Source organism: Microcaecilia unicolor, chromosome 10, assembly GCF_901765095.1.
Source record: "Microcaecilia unicolor chromosome 10, aMicUni1.1, whole genome shotgun sequence".
Classification (NCBI taxonomy): Eukaryota; Metazoa; Chordata; class Amphibia; order Gymnophiona; family Siphonopidae; genus Microcaecilia; species Microcaecilia unicolor.
The window spans coordinates 81880378-81902373 of NC_044040.1; the positions used below are offsets into that span (position 1 = coordinate 81880378).

Below are 21996 nucleotides of genomic sequence, written 5' to 3' on the forward strand. Positions count from 1 at the left end.
TTTAAGGCAGATGGCTTTGTCTAGTCTAGTACACTGTGTTCACAGCAATGTCATCGTCTTGCTCTTCCTTAATCCTCCATTCATGTGCAGTGCTTTTACATGTAGAAAACAGCTGCTGCGTAGATTTGAAACAAAATACATTTTCCTTTAAGCATCCCATCACTATTTGCTATTTGAAAATACCTTTTTGTTCGCATGATCTCTTTTCTTTTTCCCTGCTTTGTTATTAAGGTGACCTAGCAAACCCCTTATACAGATAAAATTGTCATAGGTTTAAAAAAAAAAATAATATCCAAAAAACTGTACTTCCATTTTTGGGTCGGTAGTGTGCCTTCAATACTGTTTCAGAGTTAAATATGATTTTATCATTGTGAGTTCAATGGACTAACAAGAGATTGTCTTTTTTTACTTTGTACGCTATAGCATGTAAAATTATGCTGAGAATATGTTATCTTTGGTCTGCAGGAATAGATAATCTCTATGAGAGAGCTCTACATATCCGCAAAGTCCTTCTGACTGTGCCCAGGTCGGTTCTCATAGTGATGAGATACCTCTTTGCCTTTCTTAGCCAGTAAGTATCTAATAGTTACCTTTGATATATACATTTCCCTGGATTTTCATTTGTTGTTAGTTTTAAATCATTATTTAAGGCAGAATGAAGTTGTCTTTTAAAAACACCTTCTTCAGCTGAAAGACAAAAAAACAGGAAGAAAAGCCCAGTGTTAGGCAGTGAAGTTTATTTTTTTTTTCACTTTTTTCACTTTTGTTTTTTTACACTATCATTTCTAGTCCCATAGGACCACCCAGGATGGCTTATTTTATTTTTTAACAAAATAACAGTGGATTGAATCGATCCATAAAAGATTAGCAAACAGCCTAATATGGTGGAAGAAAAGACCTCAGAAGTCTGCGATACTGCAGTGTAATTGCCTCAAACTTTTAAGCAAGACTAGCTGCTGTTACACCAGACACAAGCTCAATCATTGGTCAAAAACCTCCATTTATTTTTTTTTGTTTGTTTGTTTTGGAAACAAAAATGTCCTTGTTTGTAACCAAAATTTTCTTTCATTGCACTAAAAAATTCTTAAGACATGAGATAAAAGCAGCACTTATCTTAAAGAATGATCCCAGCAGTTCCTTTTTCACCTCAGCTTCATCAGGGGTCCTTAAAGTTCTGAATTCATACTGTAAAATGTCGTACTGCACTAGGACAAGATCCCCTGCAAAGCTGAGGTGAAACAGGACCTGTCAGGATCGTTGTTTAAGAAAAGTGCTGCTTTTATCTCCCATCTTAAGAATTTTTTAGTGCAATGAAAGTAAATTTTGGTTACAAATAAAAGTTTTTGCTTCAGAAAAAATTGAGGTTTTTGACCTATGATTGAGCTTGTGTCTGATGTAACAGCAACTAGTCTCACTTAAATATTTGAGGCAGTTACACTGCAGTATCACACAGTTCTGAGGTCTTTTCCTCCACCATATTGGGCAGTTTGCTAGACATTGGTGGTTAATTCAATCCACTGTTTATTTGTTATTCAACACGTTTTTTTGTGTTTGAGTATTTTTATTTTATTTTTTACACATAATCTTACTGTTCTAGTCTCCAGGGGTGGGCTACCTTGGTACTTGGTATTCGAGGTCCGCAACCCAGTTGGGTTTTCAGGATTTCCCCAATGAATATGCATGAGATCTATTTGCAAGCACTGCCTCCATTGTATGCAGATAGATCTCTTGCATATTCATTGAGGAAATCCTGAAAATCTGACTGGATTGTGGTCCTTGAAGATCAAGGTTGCCCACCCCTGTTCTAGTCCCATAGGACCATCCAGGATGGTATATAAAAACACAATTCCTTAAATACAGATTACAAAAATACTTTGTCGAGATCTTAGGAAGTCTGAAAAGTGCTCTGCGATATACATCATATTGGCAAGTCACTTAACCCTCCATTTCCCCAGATACAAAAAACACTTTAGATTGTGAGCCCACTAGGGTCAGAGGAGGTACCTACATATAAATTGTACAGCGCTGCGTCTGTCTAGTAGCGCTGTAGAAATGATTAGTAATAGTAGCTTAATATGCTCTTATTTAAAATACAAAACTATAGCAAAAACACAGTGCAGATTCATTTATAGAGTATGTAGCAGTTTCAGCCTAATGTTAGCATGTGACACAATAAAACTTTTTACATACAGTATATATTAAAATGGGACTCACCAGATGTTCTGTAGTTACTGTGTATTTCTTGATATGGAAGCCATTTAACAATTGAATGCATGTTTAAGTCTACAGCAAAAGTCGAAAACACAGTATCTTTTGATACATGGGAGATATGTTAAGCCAGAACATAGTGCTATATTAGTTTTGGTCAAGGATGATCTCATTGGGATTTATTCAAAGAAATTAATTTTTTGAATTTTTCTCACATTTTCATTCTCAATAATTACTGTGTTTTGGCTTTTCATGGCAGCATAAGCAGTGGAATGAGGTTGAGCCACTGGGACCACAACCCTACCTATATTTTGTCCAGCAGAGCATCAGCAATTAGAGAGCTTGGAGGCGGGAATGAAAATTGTTTTTTTTGTCCTTTCCAACTAAAAATGGTTCCACTGCCCCTTAGTATGGCAGATTTCTTCCTCTTCCTCCACCTCAACCAGCCCAGCTATAGCATTGCACAGATCCCCAAACATCCCCTACAGTTCCTGATTCTGCAGAACAGTTCTAGAGGTACTTTCAAGGGCAATGTTTCTTAATTTCCCCCACCTCTCTGAAGTTCTCTCCATGTCAAACCCCTCTCCCCCTGCTAAAATGATGAAGGCCACTTTGGCATGCTACCCAAGACCCACCTAGCCCTCCAGAATAGATACCCATCATTCCAGAGGTAGTCCTTTCTACTAGAAGCAGGTGTTAAGCTTGAGGGAAATGCTGCTAGCTGGCAGAATTTTGAGTTTGGCCAGCATTATTCTAAGTTCAGCAGTTTTTCTGGTGGTAGGGCTTTGCATCGTTTTTGGGAGGGAGAGAAACCAAGGTTTTGCAGCCAAGGAAGCTATGGAAATGAAATGCTCCCTGCAAACTGGCACTTTCACTTCAAGTTGTTTAACACTGGGAGTTAACAGTAAGCCCACTAATAAGTTAATACCTGATAAGATGTAGGTGTTAACTTTTTCTCCCTATTTGTTTTGAATTCTGCAATAACATCTCTTGCTCTGTAACGGACATTAGAAAATGGCACTTAAATTCAGGATTTTATATGTCTAATAATGTGAGTTGATAACAGAAAACGGTGTTTTATTTACTGTTTAGTTCCCTGGTGTTTTATTTACTGTCTAATTCCCATCTTAATTACAGTAGTGGTGTCAAAAGTGAAACAGTAGCACTAGGCCAAGAGCTACCAGCTACTAATAGAATTATTACAGTTTAGCAATAGATAGTAAATACTATCATAAGTCATCTGTAATTCTGAAAGAGCCTAAGAAAGTTATCCTTTCCCATTATCATCCTGTCAGTTTTCATACCTTCATTTCTTATGTTGTCATATGAGTCAGTCGAAGAGAAACCAATTTAATAAACTATATGTATTTAACACAATTTAATGTACCTATTAATGAACAGTGTTAGTGATATACAAAAGAAGCATGAGCTAACAGCAGCAGTAAAAGATTCATTCAAAAGTATACTTGTTAATGTAGACATTGATGCAAAATCTTAACTATAGCCCTTAGCTGTATAGTTATTTCTTTAGCATTAATGTGTCTGCACTGTATTTTATGTGTTTTAAAATGTATTTGCACTAATTAGTATTGAACTATATAGCAAATTTTAGTACCTCATTACTTCATTGCCATTGCCATGGATTTTGTGTTAGCACTAATACAAGCTATTTAACATGTTATAAGAGTACTGTTATTGAGCATTAATGCTAGTATCACCAGTGGCTTTCCCATTCTGCACTTTCAGATAGGAGGGTTACATTTCTGTCATTTGGAAACCACATTATAAAACGTTTTCTAGTATAATTCAATAATATCCTACTGGATACACATGTTTACAAAATAAATAAAAAAGAAAATAGCTTTATATAGCTACAGCACACTGGTAAAATGAGATGTTTTAACTAGCCAAAGCAATCCTCTGTTTTTTTGTTTTGTTTTGTTTTTTTGTTTGTTTTTGCATCTAGATTTTACAGAATTGAAACTACAGTGATCATGTAGCTTTTGCTAGTACTTAGGTATTTTATTATCCTAGAATAACTTAGCTAGGTCTTTTTTGTTGTTGTTATCCTGTGTTGTTAATAAAATATGTTAATGAATCTTAGGTCACCTTTCCAGACATTGTAGGTAATGTTGGCAGTCATTATAGCTAAAACTTAGGTATTGCATAAATAAGCAGCAGTTCCCTTGTGTTATAGAGGGATGTTTATTTAGCACAGATGTTAGCCTGCACTAGTCGTTACCACAGACATGCAATAACTGCTACAGCATGCTAAAAGCAGCCAGCACGGTAAAAACCCATGCTAGCTGCTTAGCATAGAAAGAGGCAGGATCCAGGCAGACATAAGCAGTGACAGAGTGTGTCCGGCACTATCAGGCCATTAGCATAGCCACAGTCCATGCTTGCCACCCCTTCAACCCCCCCCCCCCCCCCTTTCCCAAACCTCTAGGACTCACCTGGGAACTTTACTGGTAGTCTAGGGGTTAGAGTGGGAAAGTAGCCTAGTGATTAGAGCACCAGGCTAATAACTGGGCTGCCGCCGTTCCTTGTGATCTTGGAAAAGCGACTTAACACTCTATTGCCTGAGATACAAAGTTACATTGAGGCATATTTTCAAAGCACTTAGCCTTCCAAAGTTTCATAGGTTTCTATGGAACTTTGAAAGGCTAAGTGCTTTGAAAATGTGCCTCATTGTAAGCCATCTAGAACAGGGAAATACTTAGTTTATCTCAGTGTAACTCATGTTGAGCTACTACTGTAAAGGTATGAGCTAAATCCAAATAAATAGGGAGATAGGCTGGACACAGTCCTCCTCTGTTCCTGCCCTCAAAGTGACATTTATGAACCATAGTGTGGTACTATCACTAGGGGTCATTCTGTAGTATAAGGAGTGATTGTCCTTATGAGGCGGAATGACCCCTAATGGTGGTACCATGAGACTGTCGCTGGGGTCATAGACACCATTTTGAAACCACTGCAACTGCCAAACACTGGCCACCGTTGGTGGGACCCTTTTGGTATATCACAAATTAAGTGATGTGTACATATTTTTCTGAATTAATTGCTGTGTTTTTAGGAGGTTTTTTTTAATGAGCCCATGAAGTATTCGGCCTTTCCATGTCATCAGTGGAGATTTGATCAGTTTGACTGGGACTCTGAGGCCAGTTTTCCTCCATATAAAAATTATTGAATTACTGAATATTTATAGGTAAAGTTTTGTTTGGCACTAAAATTATTCAAGTGGAATTTTGATGTTGGGTTGTTTCAATGATTCCACTTTTCCTTATTTGTACATAAATTATCCCAAGTCCCATCTAGCACCAACACAAGCATTGGTATTCATAGCAGAGTTGCTAGACACAACTCAATCAACTTTCTTCTACAGCAAAGGATAACCAACTTAATTTCCCACTGTGGATGAAATTCAGGAGAGTCAGCAAGTATCAGCTGGTCAAATTTTGAGGATAGTGGCCACATGGTATCAACAGCCCATGTCGCTCCCATGGTACACCTCCATTTAAGGCAAACTCAATGAATCTTATCCACCCAGTGAATTCAGTCTACAAAGAGTCTCCAAGATGTCATCAGTCCTCTACAGGACTCTATCCTGGTAGATAAACCAGTGCACTTTGGCAAATCCCCTTTCAAAATTCTTAAGACACTGTAAAAACCAATGTGTCCAAGCTAGGCTGGGGAGCTCATCTGGATGGGCATCACACCCTGGGCATTTGTTTTGCTCAGGAAAAACTTCATCATATAAACTTCCTAGAGCTAAGAGCTATTTGGAACACTTTAAAGACGTTCAGAGATCTGTTGTCCAACAAGGTCATTCTATTTCAGACGGACATTGAGGGGACCATGTTTACATAAACAAGTGTAAGTAGGTGCCTGTAGGTGCAGCCAAGGATAGAACAATCTCCTTCAGCCACAGGCTCCTGGTACAGTCAAGAAAACAAATGTCCACCAGCAACTTCAATTTTAAGGCTTTTATTCCATGCAGGTTTCTAGTAGACCTGATACACGGTTCCAACAGCAGCATTCACCTTTAATCTTAAGCACATGTAAGCCACCTGAAAGTGTGTGGCAAATAGTCCCCTTTAAGCAGTAGGCTACCAGCACCTACCAGGATTCAATACAGGCTCACAGTCAGCTTCAGTCTGGGCTCTTTATCCAGTGCACAATAAACAGTAGTTCAGTTCCCAAGACAAACAGTTCAATCAGTTCATCATCCCAGTTCAATCACAAAGCAGCCTTTACTTTCAGGAGGTTTCAATACTTTAGGGACTTCCTCACACCCAAGGGATTTCAGCCTGCTTCAGTACTTTAGGGACCTCTTTTGCCCAAGGATTTTCAGCCTGCAACTGCTTCTCTCCTCCTGAACTGAACTCCCCTGGGACTCCTTCCCACCTGCCTAATCAATCCCTGGCTTCTGCTCTCACGACCAATCATTCTCCTTCCATTAGCTTCCACCACACCCATACCAGCTGAGTTAAGCATTAGACTAATGATGAGCTCCTGCACACAGGGTTTCCTAACTCTCTTTCCCGCTAGTGGCAGCCAATCTATACATCTTGCCAGCTTACACGCATGTCTTCCCCTATTGCAGCTAGGAGTCCAGTCCGGGTTCCTCATCTCAGCCCCTGGCTCCTTGTCTGCAATGCCTTCTGGGACTTGTATTTCAAACTGACACTGCCTTAACCCAACTATCCTGGATGTGACTTTATCACACAAGAAAGGAGGAATGGGGCCATTCTTTCTGTGTTAGGAGACCATCCTAATGTGGAAATGGGCTATTTCTCATGGGATGCACCTCAGAGCCATGTATCTAGCAGGTAAGGTCTTAGAGCCCCACACTGGGCAGCAAAGTTTTCCACAGGACCTTTCAGGAGTGAGACACCCCTCAATAGATTTCTTTGCCACTCCATTCAACGTGAGTTCCTCCATTGTACTCCAGGATAAGGTTGTATGGCAAGTTAGACAAAGATGCCTTCTTCCTAGATTGAAGAGAGGGGTTAACATTGTCTTCACTGAAGTTGCCTGACAGTGTTTTACAGGTCTTGCTAGCTGCTGAAAAAGATTCCTTTATGAAAGCATTTGGGTTTAATAGAAGAGGTTTGCCATCTGGTGTGAGGGCAAGGTCATAGATCCCTTCACTTGCCCTACTCAAAACCTAGTTTCATACTTTGTGCATCTATCAGAGGTGGGTCTCAAGAACAATTCAGTAAAGGCTCACTTTATTTCAATTGGAACTTATCTGGGAGAAGGTAACCCCCTCTCTGTACAGCCTTTAGTTTGCTTTATGCGGGCTTGCTACTTATGAAACCTCAAGTCAAGCCTCCCACAGTGAGGGACTGAGAAAACAGCAAGGCAAACGATCCACAAGATTCAAGATGGTAATGAAAACTGAGCAGATCAAATGGACAGTGGAATAAAATGTATTAAAAACATGCAAACAAACAATGCCCAAAGTGCCCAACACAGGCCATGTTTCACCCACACAAGGGCTGCATCGAGGCTCAGTAGTATGACAAATGAAGATTACCACTATAGTGGTCATGAAGTACAGCAAAAAAACAGAAAGTAGCAGCCTTTGTCAGAAATCCGTGCTGTGTCTCTGTTCCTTTGCTTTCTTAGACGACGCTGCACACTGAGCAGAGGGAGCCGGTGATGGGAGGCGGGACTGGTGGTTGGGAGGCGGGAAATACTGCTGGGCAGACCTATATGGTCTGTGCCCTGAAAAAGACAGGTACAAATTCAAGGTAAGGTATACACATATGAGTTTATCTTGGGCAGACTAGATGGACCATGCAGGTCTTTTTCTGCCATCATCATATATGTTACTATGGGTTAAAGGTGAGCCGGTTGATATTGTGTATCTGGATTTTCAGAAGGCGTTTGACAAGGTACCTCATGAAAGGCTCCAGAGGAAATTGGAGAGTCATGGGATAGGAGGTAGTGTTCTATTGTGGATTAAAAACTGGTTAAAAGATAGAAAACAGAGAGTAGGGTTAAATGGTCAGTATTCTCAATGGAGAAGGGTAGTTAGTGGGGTTCCCCAGGGGTCTGTGCTGGGACTGCTACTTTTTAACGTATTTATAAACGAGTAAAAAAGGCCCGTTTCTGAAGGCAAGGAAACGGGCCCTAGGCAGGCAATTTCTCTTCCCCCCCCCCCCCCGCGCTACGGCTCCCTTGAACCCCTTCCGCGACCCCCCCGTGCCGGCAAAAACCACCCCCCGCCGCCGTTGTGGACTACCTGTGCTGACGGGGGACCCAAACCCCCGACAGCCGAAGAGCTGCTGTGCCTTTCGCATTGCTTTCTCAGTCATCTTCTCTGGAAGTTCCTCTGCATGCGTCTCACGTTTTCGGCGTGCCGGGGGGGGGGGGGGTCGACAGGTTCGCGGAAGGGGGGTTCGAGGGGGCCTTTGCGCGGGGGGGGGGTGACAGATGATTCCGAGGCAGGGGGAGGAGTAGGGAAACGCGCACTCCTCCCCTTGCCTTGGAATCAGCTGTCATGACGTCAGTGCGTGTCTGCCTAGCAGACCACCTCCAGGGATCCACGGTCCCAAGCACAGAACTTTGGAGGTGAGAATTATTATATAGGATGGCCTAGAGATGGGAGTAATTAGTGAGGTAATTAAATTTGCTGATGACACAAAGTTAAATCATGGGAGGATTGTGAAAAATTACAAGAGGACCTTACGAGACTGGGAGACTGGGCGTCTAAATGGCTGATGACGTTTAATGTGAGCAAGTGCAAAGTGATGCATGTGGGAAAGAGGAACCTGAATTATAGCTACATCATGCAAGGTTCCACGTTAGGAGTCACGGACCAAGAAAAGGATCTAAGTGTCGTCGTTGATGATAACGTTGAAACCTTCTACTCAGTGTGCTGCTGGTGCTAAGAAAGCAAATAGAATGTTAGGTATTATTAGGAAAGGAATAGAAAACAAAAATGAGGATGTTATAATGCCTTTGTATCGCTCCATGGTGCGACCGCACCTTGAATATTGTGTTCAATTCTGATCGCCGTATCTCAAAAAAGATATAGTGGAATTAGAAAAGGTGCAGAGAAGGGCGACGAAAAATGATAAAGGGGATGGGACAACTTCCCTATGAGGAAAGGCTAAAATGGCTACGGCTCTTCAACTTGGAGAAAAGGTGGCTGAGGGGAGATATGATAGAGGTCTATAAAATAATGAGTGGAGTTGAACGGGTAGATGTGAAGCGTCTGTTCACGCTTTCCAAAAATACTAGGACTAGGGAGCATGCGATGAAGCTACAATGTAGTAAATTTATAACGAATCAGAGAAACTTTTTCTTCACTCAACGTGTAAATAAACTCTGGAATTCGTTGCCAGAGAATGTGGTAAAGGCGGTTAGCTTAGCGGAGTTTTAAAAAGGTTTGGACGGCTTCCTAAAGGAAAAGTCCATAGACCGTTATTAAATGGACTTGGGGAAAATCCACTATTTCTGGGATAAGCAGTATAAAATGTTTTGTACTTTTTTGGGATCTTGCCAGGTATTTGTGATCTGGATTGGCCACTGTTGGAAACAGGATGCTGGGCTTGATGGACCTTTGGTCTTTCCCAGTATGGCAGTACTTATGTAGGGTTTCAACGTGTCATCAGTGATGACACCTATATCTTTTTCCTGGGTGGTGATTCCTAATGTGGAATGTTGCATCATTTGGCTATAGTTTGGGTTCCTCTTTTCCACATGCATCACATTAAATGGTATCTGCCATTTGGATGCTCAGTTTCTCAAATTACAGAGCTGTGACATGAAAATCTCACCAAATATTCACATCCCAGTACTGCCTAGATCGAGACATCCAACATAACAGCAAGTTTTGCCAGAAAATTCTCCAGAATCTATTTGAGATTTAGAATCAAATTCTATACCCCCTAAGCCCTTCTCATTTAGTTCTAGGCTGCCTTTAAAAAATGATCAAAAAAACAAAGGTGGAAGAATGCCAACAAGTCCAAAAATGACCATTTCTGAAACCACGGTAGTAAGAGCACCAAATTAAAGTTTATTGGGACCCTACACGGTCCGTGTTTCGGCTAGACAACCTTCATCAAGGGTCAACAGCTTAACGTATACAGATTGGCTTCTCAATCTCTCAAGTTGAAGATAAATATAACGACACGGTGCTATCCAAAATACGCAATGGAAAAGTGGAAGCATTGGACCCCCTCCTTTTTCTATTAAAAAATGATAAAATAATAAAACAGCCTGTTGCGGTTCCACTTGTGTTTTTCACTCTTTTTCTATTGAAGACAGCCAGTAGCTGGGGACTCCTATGTGTGAGGATTCACAGTCTGGCTTGTCCTCAGAGAAAACAAAGTTACTAACCTGTAGCAGATGTTCTCCAAGGACAGCAGGACTTGAATCCTCACAACCCCCTCCCCCCACCCACATACAAACAAGGAATTGTATTCCTCTAACTAGTAATAGACTGGGGAGGTCTCACGCAAATGTGGCAGGCTTGAACAGGTGCACATGTGTGGTGAGATTCTAGAAAAGTTGCTGGGGTACAGTTTCCTGTACCGGGTTATGTAGGTGACATAGCCCATGCATAAGGATTCAAGTCCTGTTATCTGCAGCAGGTGTTCCCTGAAGACAAGTAACTTAGTTATCCCAAATGCCAACCTAATCATAGAGCCCAAGGTATTTTTTCTCTTTTTTTTTTAATCATTTTTATTATTTATGGTTTTCTCTTTATTTCCTATAAAACAGCCTTTCACAGTACAGTGATGAGAACATGATGGACCCATGCAACTTAGCAATTTGTTTTGGTCCAACATTGATGCCTGTTCCAGATATACAAGACCAAGTATCCTGTCAGGCTCATGTGAATGAAATTATCAAAACTATAATCATCCATCATGAGATAATTTTCCCAGATGCTAAAGAACTGGAAGGTCCCGTGTATGAGAAATGTATGGCTGGAGATGACTACTGGTGAGTGTTTATCTGTTTGCTATTACATGTCAGATGCCTATGATATATATAAATGACAATTTATTCTACAGGACAATGATTGTGGAAAGAGAAAAATAATAAAAGTAGGATGAATGTAGAGAAAAGAATTTAAAAAATGTTATTTATTTATTTGTTGCATTTGTATCCCACATTTTCCTGCATAGCAATAGGCTCAACGTGGCTTTCAATATGAAACAATATTTCAATATGAAACAAGGGATCATAATATCACAATTCCTCATGTATAGCCACAAAACAACCTGTTAGGGTGGATAGTGTTCACAATGAACTTCTTCTATTAACGACTAGATAGAGATAAGAGTTTTCAATTTTGGTACAGTATAAGTCATCACAAGAACAAAATATAAGAAAACCAATGGACTGCATTAGGGGCTTATAGCCCATTTAGTTATGTTTAAACAAAAGAGATCTGCATGAGACAAAATATTTATTTTTATTTTAACTTATAAAACCTCTCTCTCTCTCTGCCCCATTCCAGTATTGCCCCCACTGTCTTGCCCCTCACCACCATCCAACATTGCCCCTTTGCAGTGGTGTGCTGGTAAATGTTTAACAACAGGCTCTCTCCCCGGTCCCCCTCTGCTCCCCCCCCTTCCCCCTCTGCACCCCCCCAAATTGCAGCGCTGGCTATAGCCAGGGAGAGAGCCTGGGGGGGCACTGCATTACTCCAGGAAAAAAAATTAAATGATCCCAGGTTCCAGTCTAATTCATGTTTAATGTGCGATAAAATGCCATAAATAAGTAAATAAATATAAACTTTTAATGTTGAGCACCTGATTGTCAAAGTGAACATATTCCAAACACTATAATGAAAGTAAAATGATTTTTTTTCTACCTTTGTTGTCTGGTGACTTTGTTTTTCTGATCATGCTGGCTCAGTATCAGATTCTGCTATTATCTGTCCTCTTAACTCCGTTTCCAGGGCTTCCTTTCCATTTATTTCTTTCCTTTCCTCCTTTCTTCTTCATTTCTGGCCCTCCGCAGACTTGACTGTCCAGTGGATCCAGCTTCTGCCTATTTTTTTCATCCATGTGCAGTTTTTCTCCTCTCTTCCTTTTCCCTCATCTCATCTCCTTCCTCACTCTTCCCTTCCCTCCATCCATGTCCAGCATTTCTTCTCTCTCCCCTGCCCTCCCCTCCATCCACCCATGTCCAGCGACCCTCCTCTCCCCTGCCCTCCATCCACCCATGTCCAGCGACCCTCCTCTCCCCCTGCCCCCCGTCCATCCACCCATGCCCACCGACTCTCCTCTCTCCCCTGCCCCCCCCTCCAGCCATCCATGCCCAGCAACTCCCTTTCTCCCTACCCCCCTCCTCCAGCCACCCACCCATGTCCAGCAACTCCCTTCTCCCCTGCCCCCCTTCAGCCACCCAGGTTGTCCAGCGGATTCTTTGGGGCAGGCAGGAAAGATCCCCAGTCTTTTTCTGCTGCTGCTGGCGCTGACTCTCCTCCGCTGCCGGATCGCTATTCAAAATGGCCGCCGAGACTTACAAGGGCGGCCTCCAAGACTTCAGCAGAAGTCTCGGCGGCCATTTTTAAAGAGCGATCCGGCAGCGGGGGAGGGTCAGCGCCGGCAGCGGGCAGGCAAGACTGCCTACCCCGAAGAATTCGCTGGGGAGGGGAGGAAGGAGAGCTGGCTCGCAGCAGGGAGAGGAAAGTACAATTTTGTTGTTCCTGCCCTGCTGAATTCGAGGAGAAGGCAGGGGAAGCAGGTCATAGTTAAGCCTCCCCAAGCCTCTTATACGGGGCGCCTATGAATGTCCCCAGCGGAGAGCAGGAGAAGGAGCAAGAGAGTACAGAGAAGAGTAGGAGAGGTATGACAGCGACAAATGCTAGATGTACTCAGAAAGGAGATGGATGAATGGAAGGAAGGAAATGTTGAAGGTTAAGAGCTGAGAAAAAGGAAGAGGAAGAAAGAGATGGTGAGATGATGAATACAGAGGGTGGACAATGTGTTTCTGCAGTGTACAGTGGTTTCAGTTGGAGAAACAGATTAGGAAGGGACAGTACCAAGAAGAAAAAGTGTACTGGAGCCATAAGTAGCAACTGGGAGAAAAATAAATGTAAAGAGAAAAATGCCCCGCTCGCCGTGGAGGCCCTGAATGGATCGGAGTGGACCTGGGAGTCACCCCGGAGAAGGTTGTAAAGGATATGCATATGAGCTGCAAGTTCTCCACAGCACCTGAAAGGCTGCCAGTGGTAGAGCTGGGCACCTCTCAGCCAAGGAAAGGCTTACCAGGGGTTAGGCCGAAGCCAGCATTCCTCCCCCTGAGGGTCGCCTGATCCAAGCCAAAAAGCACCTGGAAGTCATGGGCACCTGGAGCGAGGGCCCTGGGAAGATCGGGGTGGACCTGGGAGTCACCCCGGATACAGCTGTGAGGATATGCAGAAGGGTCGCCTGATCCTAGCCAGAGAGCACCATTAACTTTAGCCCTCTAGCCTACAACACCCCCTCCCTTTAAAGATTTTGATACAATCATGATCTTCACACAAATATCCTATAAAAATGAAGGCTAGTATGTGCTGATGGCTCTTTGTTTGTTTGGCTGTCATAACTTATTATTTTGCTATGACTGCCCCCAAGAAGCTGCTGCCCTAGGAGATTACTCAATCTTGCCAAATGGTTGGCTCAGCTCTGCATCGGATCTATTTTAGAGACAAAGAAAAGGTAATCTAGCTCTAATCATGAGCAATTTAGAAGCCATATTGTAACTATGCAAGCTAATCTTCTCCTTAATATCTATCACCTTTACTTCAGACCTCTTCCACCTTCCTATCTTTGGTTTATTTCTGAAGTGGGAAGATAGTTTTGGCCTAGAGATTCAGTGACTAATTGTAAACTATGTGCTCTTAAAAGCCTCCATAACATTTGTAGCACTCTTTAAGACAGGGCTCGACAAATCCCAGACGCCAGAGACCTGGTTCCTAGGTTTTTGTCCCTGCCCACAGTACTTCTCTCTCTCTCTCTCTCTCTCCATCTCCCTACCTCCAGCCTCCCAAATGCAGCTGCTCTTTGTCATCCACCCTGCCCCCACCAAACTTGCCTCAATCCCTAGCATTGGCAGTGGCAACTATCAAAATGCTGCACTCGCCGGCATTAGAGCCTTCCCTCTGCTGGGACCCACCCTTGATGAAGCAGGAGGTTACCTCACAAAAAGCAGGACCCGGAAGGAGGAAGGCCCTGATGCTGGCCACAGCAGTGTCTTGATGGCTGTCGCTGCCAGTGCTGGGGTTCAAGGCAAACGAGGACCCAGGAGGGTGGTGTGTGAGTGAGGGGAGAGATGCTGCACTTGGGGGGATGAGGGAGAAAGATATGTTGGACCCATTAGGGGGGAGACAGGAGACAGATGGAAATGTGCTGGACCAGGGAGGCTAGATGGAGATGCACTGGACCTGGTGGGTGGCCAGAGGGAGATGTGCTTGAGCTGGGGAGGGGAGCTGGAATGAGTTTGAGATACGCTGGACTTTGGGGTGGAGGGGGCTGGAGGGACTTGGAGATGTGGTGGGCACTGGACCTGTGGGGGGGGCAGAGGGAGATGTGCTTGATCTTGGGAGGGGCTGGAGGAACATGGAGATGTGCTGGACTTTGAGGGTGCTGGAAGGAGATGGATGTGTTCTAGATTCTGGTGTGTGTCTGATGGGATTTGGAGATGTGCTGGACGCTAGGGTGGAGGGGGTGGGGAGGGACATGGAGATGTGCTGGAGAGAGATGTGCTTGACCTTGTTGGGGGGTCTGGAGGAACATGGAGATGTGCTGGACCAAGGAAAAGGGGGCTGGAGTGAAAAGCAATGGACATGGAGGAGCCAGAGGGAGAAATACTTGATCTTGGGGGGGGGGGGGGTGGAGAAACAGAGAGATGTGCTGGACTGGGGGGTCTGGAGAGAAGCGGAGATGTGCTGGACTGGAGAGAGGGTGAGCTGGTGGGACACAGAAATGTGCTGGACCTAGCAGGAAAGGGAGCACAAGAGGGGAGAAAGAGAGACTAGACTGGGGGAAGGAAGAGACCAAGACTGGATCCGGGGTTTGGGAAGTGAAACAGAGGAGGAGAAATGCTGGACCCATAGATGCAGAAAGAGGGTTATGCCAGAGCATGAGGCAGGGGAGAGGGAGGAAGAGATGCTGGACCAGGGTTGTGGGAGGAAGGGAAGAGAAGAGAGGGGAAGGACGGGGCACAGAAGAGATGCTGGTCATGGATTAAGAAAATTGACAGGGACACAGGACTATGCTGGAAAAGGGGTGGGATAGGACACAAAGGGGTAATGTTAAATATAAGGATAGGATAGGGACACTAAGAAGACAGATGCTGAATATAAGGAACAGAGAGAAAGAGGAGAGATGCTGGACAGGACAGATAGGAACACAGAGAAAAGATGGATGGTAGACATGGAGAGAGAAGAAATGTCAAATAGGAGACCATGGAAAGGCAGGAAAAACAGAGAAGAGCAGACCAAATCAAATGGGGAAAATAAAATGCTCAGAATACAAAGGTAGAAAAAAATATTTTATTTATCAGTTGGACCAGTCAGCTTTGGGAAATGTGCATCTCTGATATCTTGCATTTCCGTTTCTGTTTCTTTAGTATTGCTGTGAGTGAGGGGAGCTTGAATTGGGTGACTGTGCTGCTGGAGAGAGGGGGAGGGAAAGGGGGTCGCAAACTGGTGTAAGTGTGCTGGGGTGCAGGAGCTAGGGAGGTATGTGCAGGTGGAGAAGATAAAAGGCTGGAGAGCAGTATTAAGAATTCAGTTTGGGAGGAGGGGGAATATCATCATTGGGAGACAGGTACCAGGGTGGGGGAGCATATGCCACAGGGTGGGGGAGCATATGCCACAGGAGGGTATATGGCAGTGATGGCGAACCTTTCAGAGACCGAGTGCCCAAACAGCAACCCAAAATCTAATGATTTATCGCAACGTGCCAACAGGGCAATTTAACCTGAATAACAGAACTTTAAAAGCATTTGGCATGCTTTTGAATAATTAATGTGTTTGCTGTTGCATGCATGCTGATAACTCCCTTCCCCTCCATCCATGTGCATCTCCTTCCTGTCTTCCCTTCTCTCCCCTCTCCTCCATCTGTCCAACAATTGCCCTCCCCTCCATCCATCCATGTCCAGCAACCCTCCTCTCTCCTGCCCTCCCCTCCATGCATGTCCAGCAACCCTCCTCTCCCTCCCCTCCATCCACCTATGTCCAGCAACCCTCCTCTCCCCTGCCCTCCATCCACCTATGTCCAGCAACTCTCCTCTCCCCTGCCCTCCCCTCCATCCACCCATGTCCAGCAACTCTCCTCTCCCCTGCCCTCCATCCATTCATACCCAGCAATTCTCTTCTCTCCCTTGTCCTGCCCCCCTCCATCCATCCATACCCAGCAATTCCCTTCTCTCCCCTGCCTCCCTTCCATCCATCCATACCCAGCAATTCCCTTCTCTCCCCTGCCCCCCCTCCATCCATCCATACCCAATGATTCTCTTCTCTCCCCTGCCCCCCTCCATCCATCCATACCCAGCAATTCTCTTCTCTCCCCTGCCCTCCCCTCCCGCTCCCATCCATGCCCTGCATGTAAATCTTTTTTATTACCTCCATCGAAGCGGCCGCGTCTTTGAAAGCCCTGCCCGTCTCTAGCCTTCCCTTCGTGAGTTCGTTCCCTCAGAGTCAGTACCGCCCTCGTGGAAATGATGTCAGAAGGCGGGACTGACTGAGGGAACGAACTCATGAAGGGAAGGCTAGAGACGGGCAGGGCTTTCAAAGACGCGGCCGCTTCGACGGAGGTAATCAGCGCCGGCGGGAGGACATGCGAGGGGATGTTGGGTGGGCGCACCTGGAGGGAAAGTGGCTCGGCCCGTCCAGGCCCGCCCGTGGCTACGCCCCTGGCGACAGCACGCGTGCCAACAGAGAGGGCTCTGCGTGCCATAGGTTCGCCATCACTGGTATGTGGGATGGTGATTCACAGATCTATATGTGTGTGCGTGTATTCCAGCTCTGTGGATGATTTGATTTGATTTGGTTTGATTTAATGTGATTACTCAAAAGTACAAAAAGACTGAATGTACTAAATTGTCCAAACTACAACACATTCAGAAAAACCAAAGAAGATTAGCACATTGAATATAGAAGTGACTTAAAAATTTTTGGAGAAAACACCTCAGTTGGACCTGAGAGATAAGCTCCAAATTGATAGTTGGAAAGCTTGCTCAGAGAACACATCAACTGCCAGAAAAACTCCAAAAGCATCTCCATATTCTAAAATAGTTCCCAATGTAAACTTGTATCCAACTTAAACTTAGTATCCTTTTCAATGTCCTTTGTTTGAAAAGCAATTTTTAAGCTTTTTTTTTTTTAATTTTTCAAATGATTGCTCAGAGTAAAAAAGGCCAAAATGCTTAGCTTGCTGAAGAAGCAGTTCCTGGGAGTGCTTAAGCTGTCTCAGTCGACACTTTCTTATCCTTCCATATAAAGTTTTCAGAGCACTGGCAGACAGACAAACATCTTCAGGTGTTACTCCAAATCACACTGTCAATAAATCACAGTGGATTCCCAAGATGCCCTTTTTTGCCTTTGCTGCTTCAGGGGAATCACTTTTGATTTCTTGACAAGAACTATTAGATGTCATACTGAAGGATTCAAGTTGCTTAATTTTAGATGGAGATTTCTCAGTGTTTAAATCCAACTTCTAATGCAGAAACCAAATACTTCTATTTCATATTGCATAGAGACCTGTTGCGCATGCCATGGGGCCAGAGGAGAGAAGCCGATAGGCTCTGAGCTCAGTTCAAAAATAACACTGGCGCCACTGATTGGCGACGCTTCCTGAGGAGAGCGCCAAATATTGAGAAATATCCTCTAAAATTAAGCAATGTGAACCCTTCAATATGAGTGAAGGGGAGAGCATTTGCCTCTTATCTGTCCCTTCCCTGCTACTGTGTCAACCAACTTACTGTACATCGTCTTGAGCACATTATGAATCTGTAATTTGTAAATGTGCATAAATGAATAAAATTTCCAGTCGTTACAAGTCTGGCTCCTAGATTTTTAAGTTGGCTCCTAGATCCTAAGAAACTTTGTCAAGCCCTACTCTAAGAACTAACTCTGTGGTGAGTCATTTCCAGGCTCAATTCTGTTAGAAAAGGAATAAAAATAGAACACCTCTGCTATGGAAGGGGATATAAAATAAAGGAAAAATCCATGTATACTGTAGTTATTTATTTATTGTTCACTTATATCCCACATTTTCCCACTCATGCAGGCACAATGTGGCTTACAAACATTAACTAAAATACAGAATAGGAAAACTTAGAAGAATATACAAGGAGTATGCAGGGGGAGAAGCATCTAACAGGGTGAACTTGCAGGGTAGGAGCCAGGGAGGATGCATCAAGCAGTGGTATAAAGTGAGGAGTAGGTCTTGGCAAAGAAGTAGGGCGTGGTCCGCTTGAGTTTTAAGGTGTTGCGGGAGAGAATTCCAGTGCTTAGGACTCCAAAAGCGGAAAGACGAGGCGAAGGTCCTCTTGTACTTGACACCCTTACAGTTTGGGAAGTGAAGGTGGAGGAAGGAACGAGCAGCAGGGTTGGCATTCCTGGGCGGGAGGTCGATCAAGGGGTGCATATACTCCGGGGCAAACCCATAGATAATTTTATGGGTCAAGGAGCAGAGTTTAAAGGCAATGCGCTCCTGAACAGGCAGCCAGTGTAATTTGAACCGTAAGGGTTCGGCATGTGCAAAGCGTCGCTCTCTCCCCGTTGGCATAGTCAAAGATTCTAGGAAGTCGTCCACATCAGAGAGGCAGCTCACAGTTGAAGACCATACGGTCAGTATTTTCTCATTGAAATAAATTGCAAGTTGGGAAGCAGAAGGAAGATCAGCGCTGGAGAATTCTAGAGTACGGGTATCAAGGAAAGAGTTTATCAGCTGGTATATCTTTGTGATGTCCCGGCCAGCAGACTGTAGCATAGCGGAAAAGTACTTTCGCTTTGCTTGACGGATGGCATACTTATACCTGCGGTGACTGCCTTTCCAAGCACCCAGCGCAACATCCGACTTCCGCTTACGCCAGGCTCTTTCCAGACGTCTAGTCTAGTTATCAGTGAAGGCTCATGATGCCAGATCTAGCCAAAAGGAGCTGGTTCCAATTGAACTGAAAGCCTAAGCGAACAGGAGAGGATCTGCCTGGTCAAGGACTATAATCCTCAGTCACTTATAAAGTTGATGGACTCATGAAATACTTGGAGGGCACACCTGATTTGGTGCTTCCTGAAAAGTGCAAGGCGGTACATAATACTGAGTCTAAATTTTATAAGGCAATATTGTAGCCTTAGAAATGAAATGACTGGAGCCTCCTCAGTGTTCCAGTTCTGCTCCATGGCCAAAGGAGTGTTGTCATGTTCTGTGGATTGTGTTTCAGACCTCACTGATGTCACCATTTTAATAAAGTACATATTCAATATATTTATTTATTTAGGCATTTATATCCCACGCTTTCCCGCCCATGGGCAGGCTCAATGTGGCTTACATTAGTTCAAAAGGCTAACAGCAGTATAAACAGGACACTTCAGTCTAGCAATAGACAAACAGACACATTAAGGGTGAGGTAGTTGATGGGGAGAGAAGTGAGAAAGGAGGTGAGGAATATGCAGTATGGTTGCATCACATAATGGGTCAGAAAAAAACCACATTATGATAATATATTGTTTTATATATAAGTTCTTAAATGAGATTCCGTGCCCCCCCCCCCCCCCCCCCCGGTGTTTAATGGTTGTTTGTGTTTAACAGTGATAGCCCCTATAGTGAGCATGGAACGTTAGAAGAAGTGGAACAAGATGCTGGTACTGAGCCCCACACCAGTGAAGATGGTATGTCCTGAATCTCTCTTCCTGTAGTTCTTTGGTAACGTATACATTCTGTATATATCAGAGAAGATTTTTGTTCCACTTTATGATGATTGTTTTATTTAGTGCTAGAGAATTGAAGGCTGCCATCTTGCCTTCTTACACAGCCCACTGTTTGCTTCAGCACTGACCTGATTCTGATATTTATATATCTCTAAAGTTAAGAGGCTTTTCTTTTTCTGTCCCAGAAAGGCAGGTTTGTGAATTGTTGTTTGATTATTTAAATGTGAAGTTTTTGTTTTTTTGTATTTATGAAATAATTTAATTTTTTAAGTTACATAGAAACATGAAGGCTGATAGACCATATGGCCTATAAAGTCTGCCCATTCATGCCACCTACTCTCACTCCCTTAGAGATCCTATGTACTTGTACAAGCTCTCTTGAATTTATTTATTTATTTTTATTGCATATGTATCCCACATTTTCCCACCTCTTTGCAGGCTCAATGTGGCTTACAATACATCATGGATGGTAGAAATATATAAGAAAATAGACATTTAGCATTCAGATACTGTTTTCGTCTCTACCACTTCCACTGGGAGGCCATTCTACAAATTCACCGCCCTTTCACATTCATCCTATGCCCCTTTGTTCTAGAGCTGCCTTTCAGTTGAAAGATACTCGCCCCCTGTGCATTTATGCCGTTTAGGTATGTAATTGTTTCTATCATATCTTCTGCCTTTCGTCTAAAGTATACATATTGAGGTCTTTAAGTCTGTCCCCATACACTTTATGATGAAGACCACTGACCGTTTTAGTAGCTGCCCTCTGGACCACCTACATCCTCTTTTTATATCTTTTTGAAGGTGCGTTCTCCAGAATTGTACACAGTATTCTAACTGAAGTCTCACCCGAGCCTTATACAGCAGCATCACCTCCTTTTTCTTACTAGCCATTCCTTTCCCTATGCACCCAAGCATCCTTCTAGCTTTTGCCATTGCCTTTTCTGCCTGTTTGGCCACCTTACAATCATAACATACGATCACACCCAAGTCCTGCTCCTCTTTTGTGCACAAAAGTTTTTCACTCCCTAAATTATACCGTTCACTCTGGCTTTTGCAGCCAAATACATGACCCTGAATTTTTTAGCATTAAATCTTTGCTACCAAATTCCAGACAATTTCTTTAGCTTCACTAAGTCCTTCCTCATGTTATGCACACCATCAGGGGTGTCTGCCCTATTGCAGATTTTGGTATCATCTGCAAAGAGGCAAACCTTGCCTGACAGCCCTTCAGCTATATCGCTTACAAAAATGTTAAAAAGAACTGGCCCAAGAACTGAACATTGTGGCACACCACTAGTAACATCCTTTTGCTCAGAATGAGCTCGCCTTTACTATTACAATCTGTTGTCTTCCACTCAACCATTTCCTAACCCAGTCAGTCACTTTAGGACCCATACCGAGGGCACTCAGTTTATTTATTAGTCGTCTGTGCAGAACTGTAAGGCTTTGCTAAAATCTAAATACACCACATCTAGTTCTGTCCCTCAATCCAACTCTCTGGTCACCCAGTCAAAGAAATTAATCAAATTTGTGTGACAAGACCTGCCTCTAGTGAAACCTTGTTGCCTTGGGTCCTTTAATCCATTGTATTCCAAAAACTTTACTATTCTCTGTTTTAAAAGTTTTTCTATTATCACAGAAGTTAGACTTACCAGCCTGTGGGTCCCAGCCCCTTCCTTACTTCTCCTTTTGTGGAGAGGGACCACATATGCTCTTCTCCAGTCCTTGAGGACCACTCTGAACTCTAACAAAGCATTGAAAAGGTCAGCCAGCAGAGTTGCTAGAACTTCCCAAAGTTCTTTCAGTACTCTCGGATGTATGCCATCTGGCCCCATCGCTTTGTCTACCTTTAGTTTAACCAGCTCCACATGAACCTAATTGTCTGAAAATTG

General features: G+C 43.6%; 1 protein-coding gene across 2 annotated transcripts in view; it reads left to right on the forward strand.

Moving 5' to 3' along the window:
- The window catches only part of SRGAP1 (SLIT-ROBO Rho GTPase activating protein 1), a 469248-nt gene that overhangs the window by 428577 nt on the left and 18675 nt on the right, over nucleotides 1-21996 (forward strand). For both annotated transcript variants that reach the window (XM_030216376.1, XM_030216377.1), the window contains exons 16-18: nucleotides 466-571; nucleotides 10948-11172; nucleotides 19983-20062. In XM_030216376.1, coding sequence (XP_030072236.1) covers nucleotides 466-571; nucleotides 10948-11172; nucleotides 19983-20062 — 411 coding nt within the window. The remainder of the gene's footprint in view (nucleotides 1-465; nucleotides 572-10947; nucleotides 11173-19982; nucleotides 20063-21996) is intronic.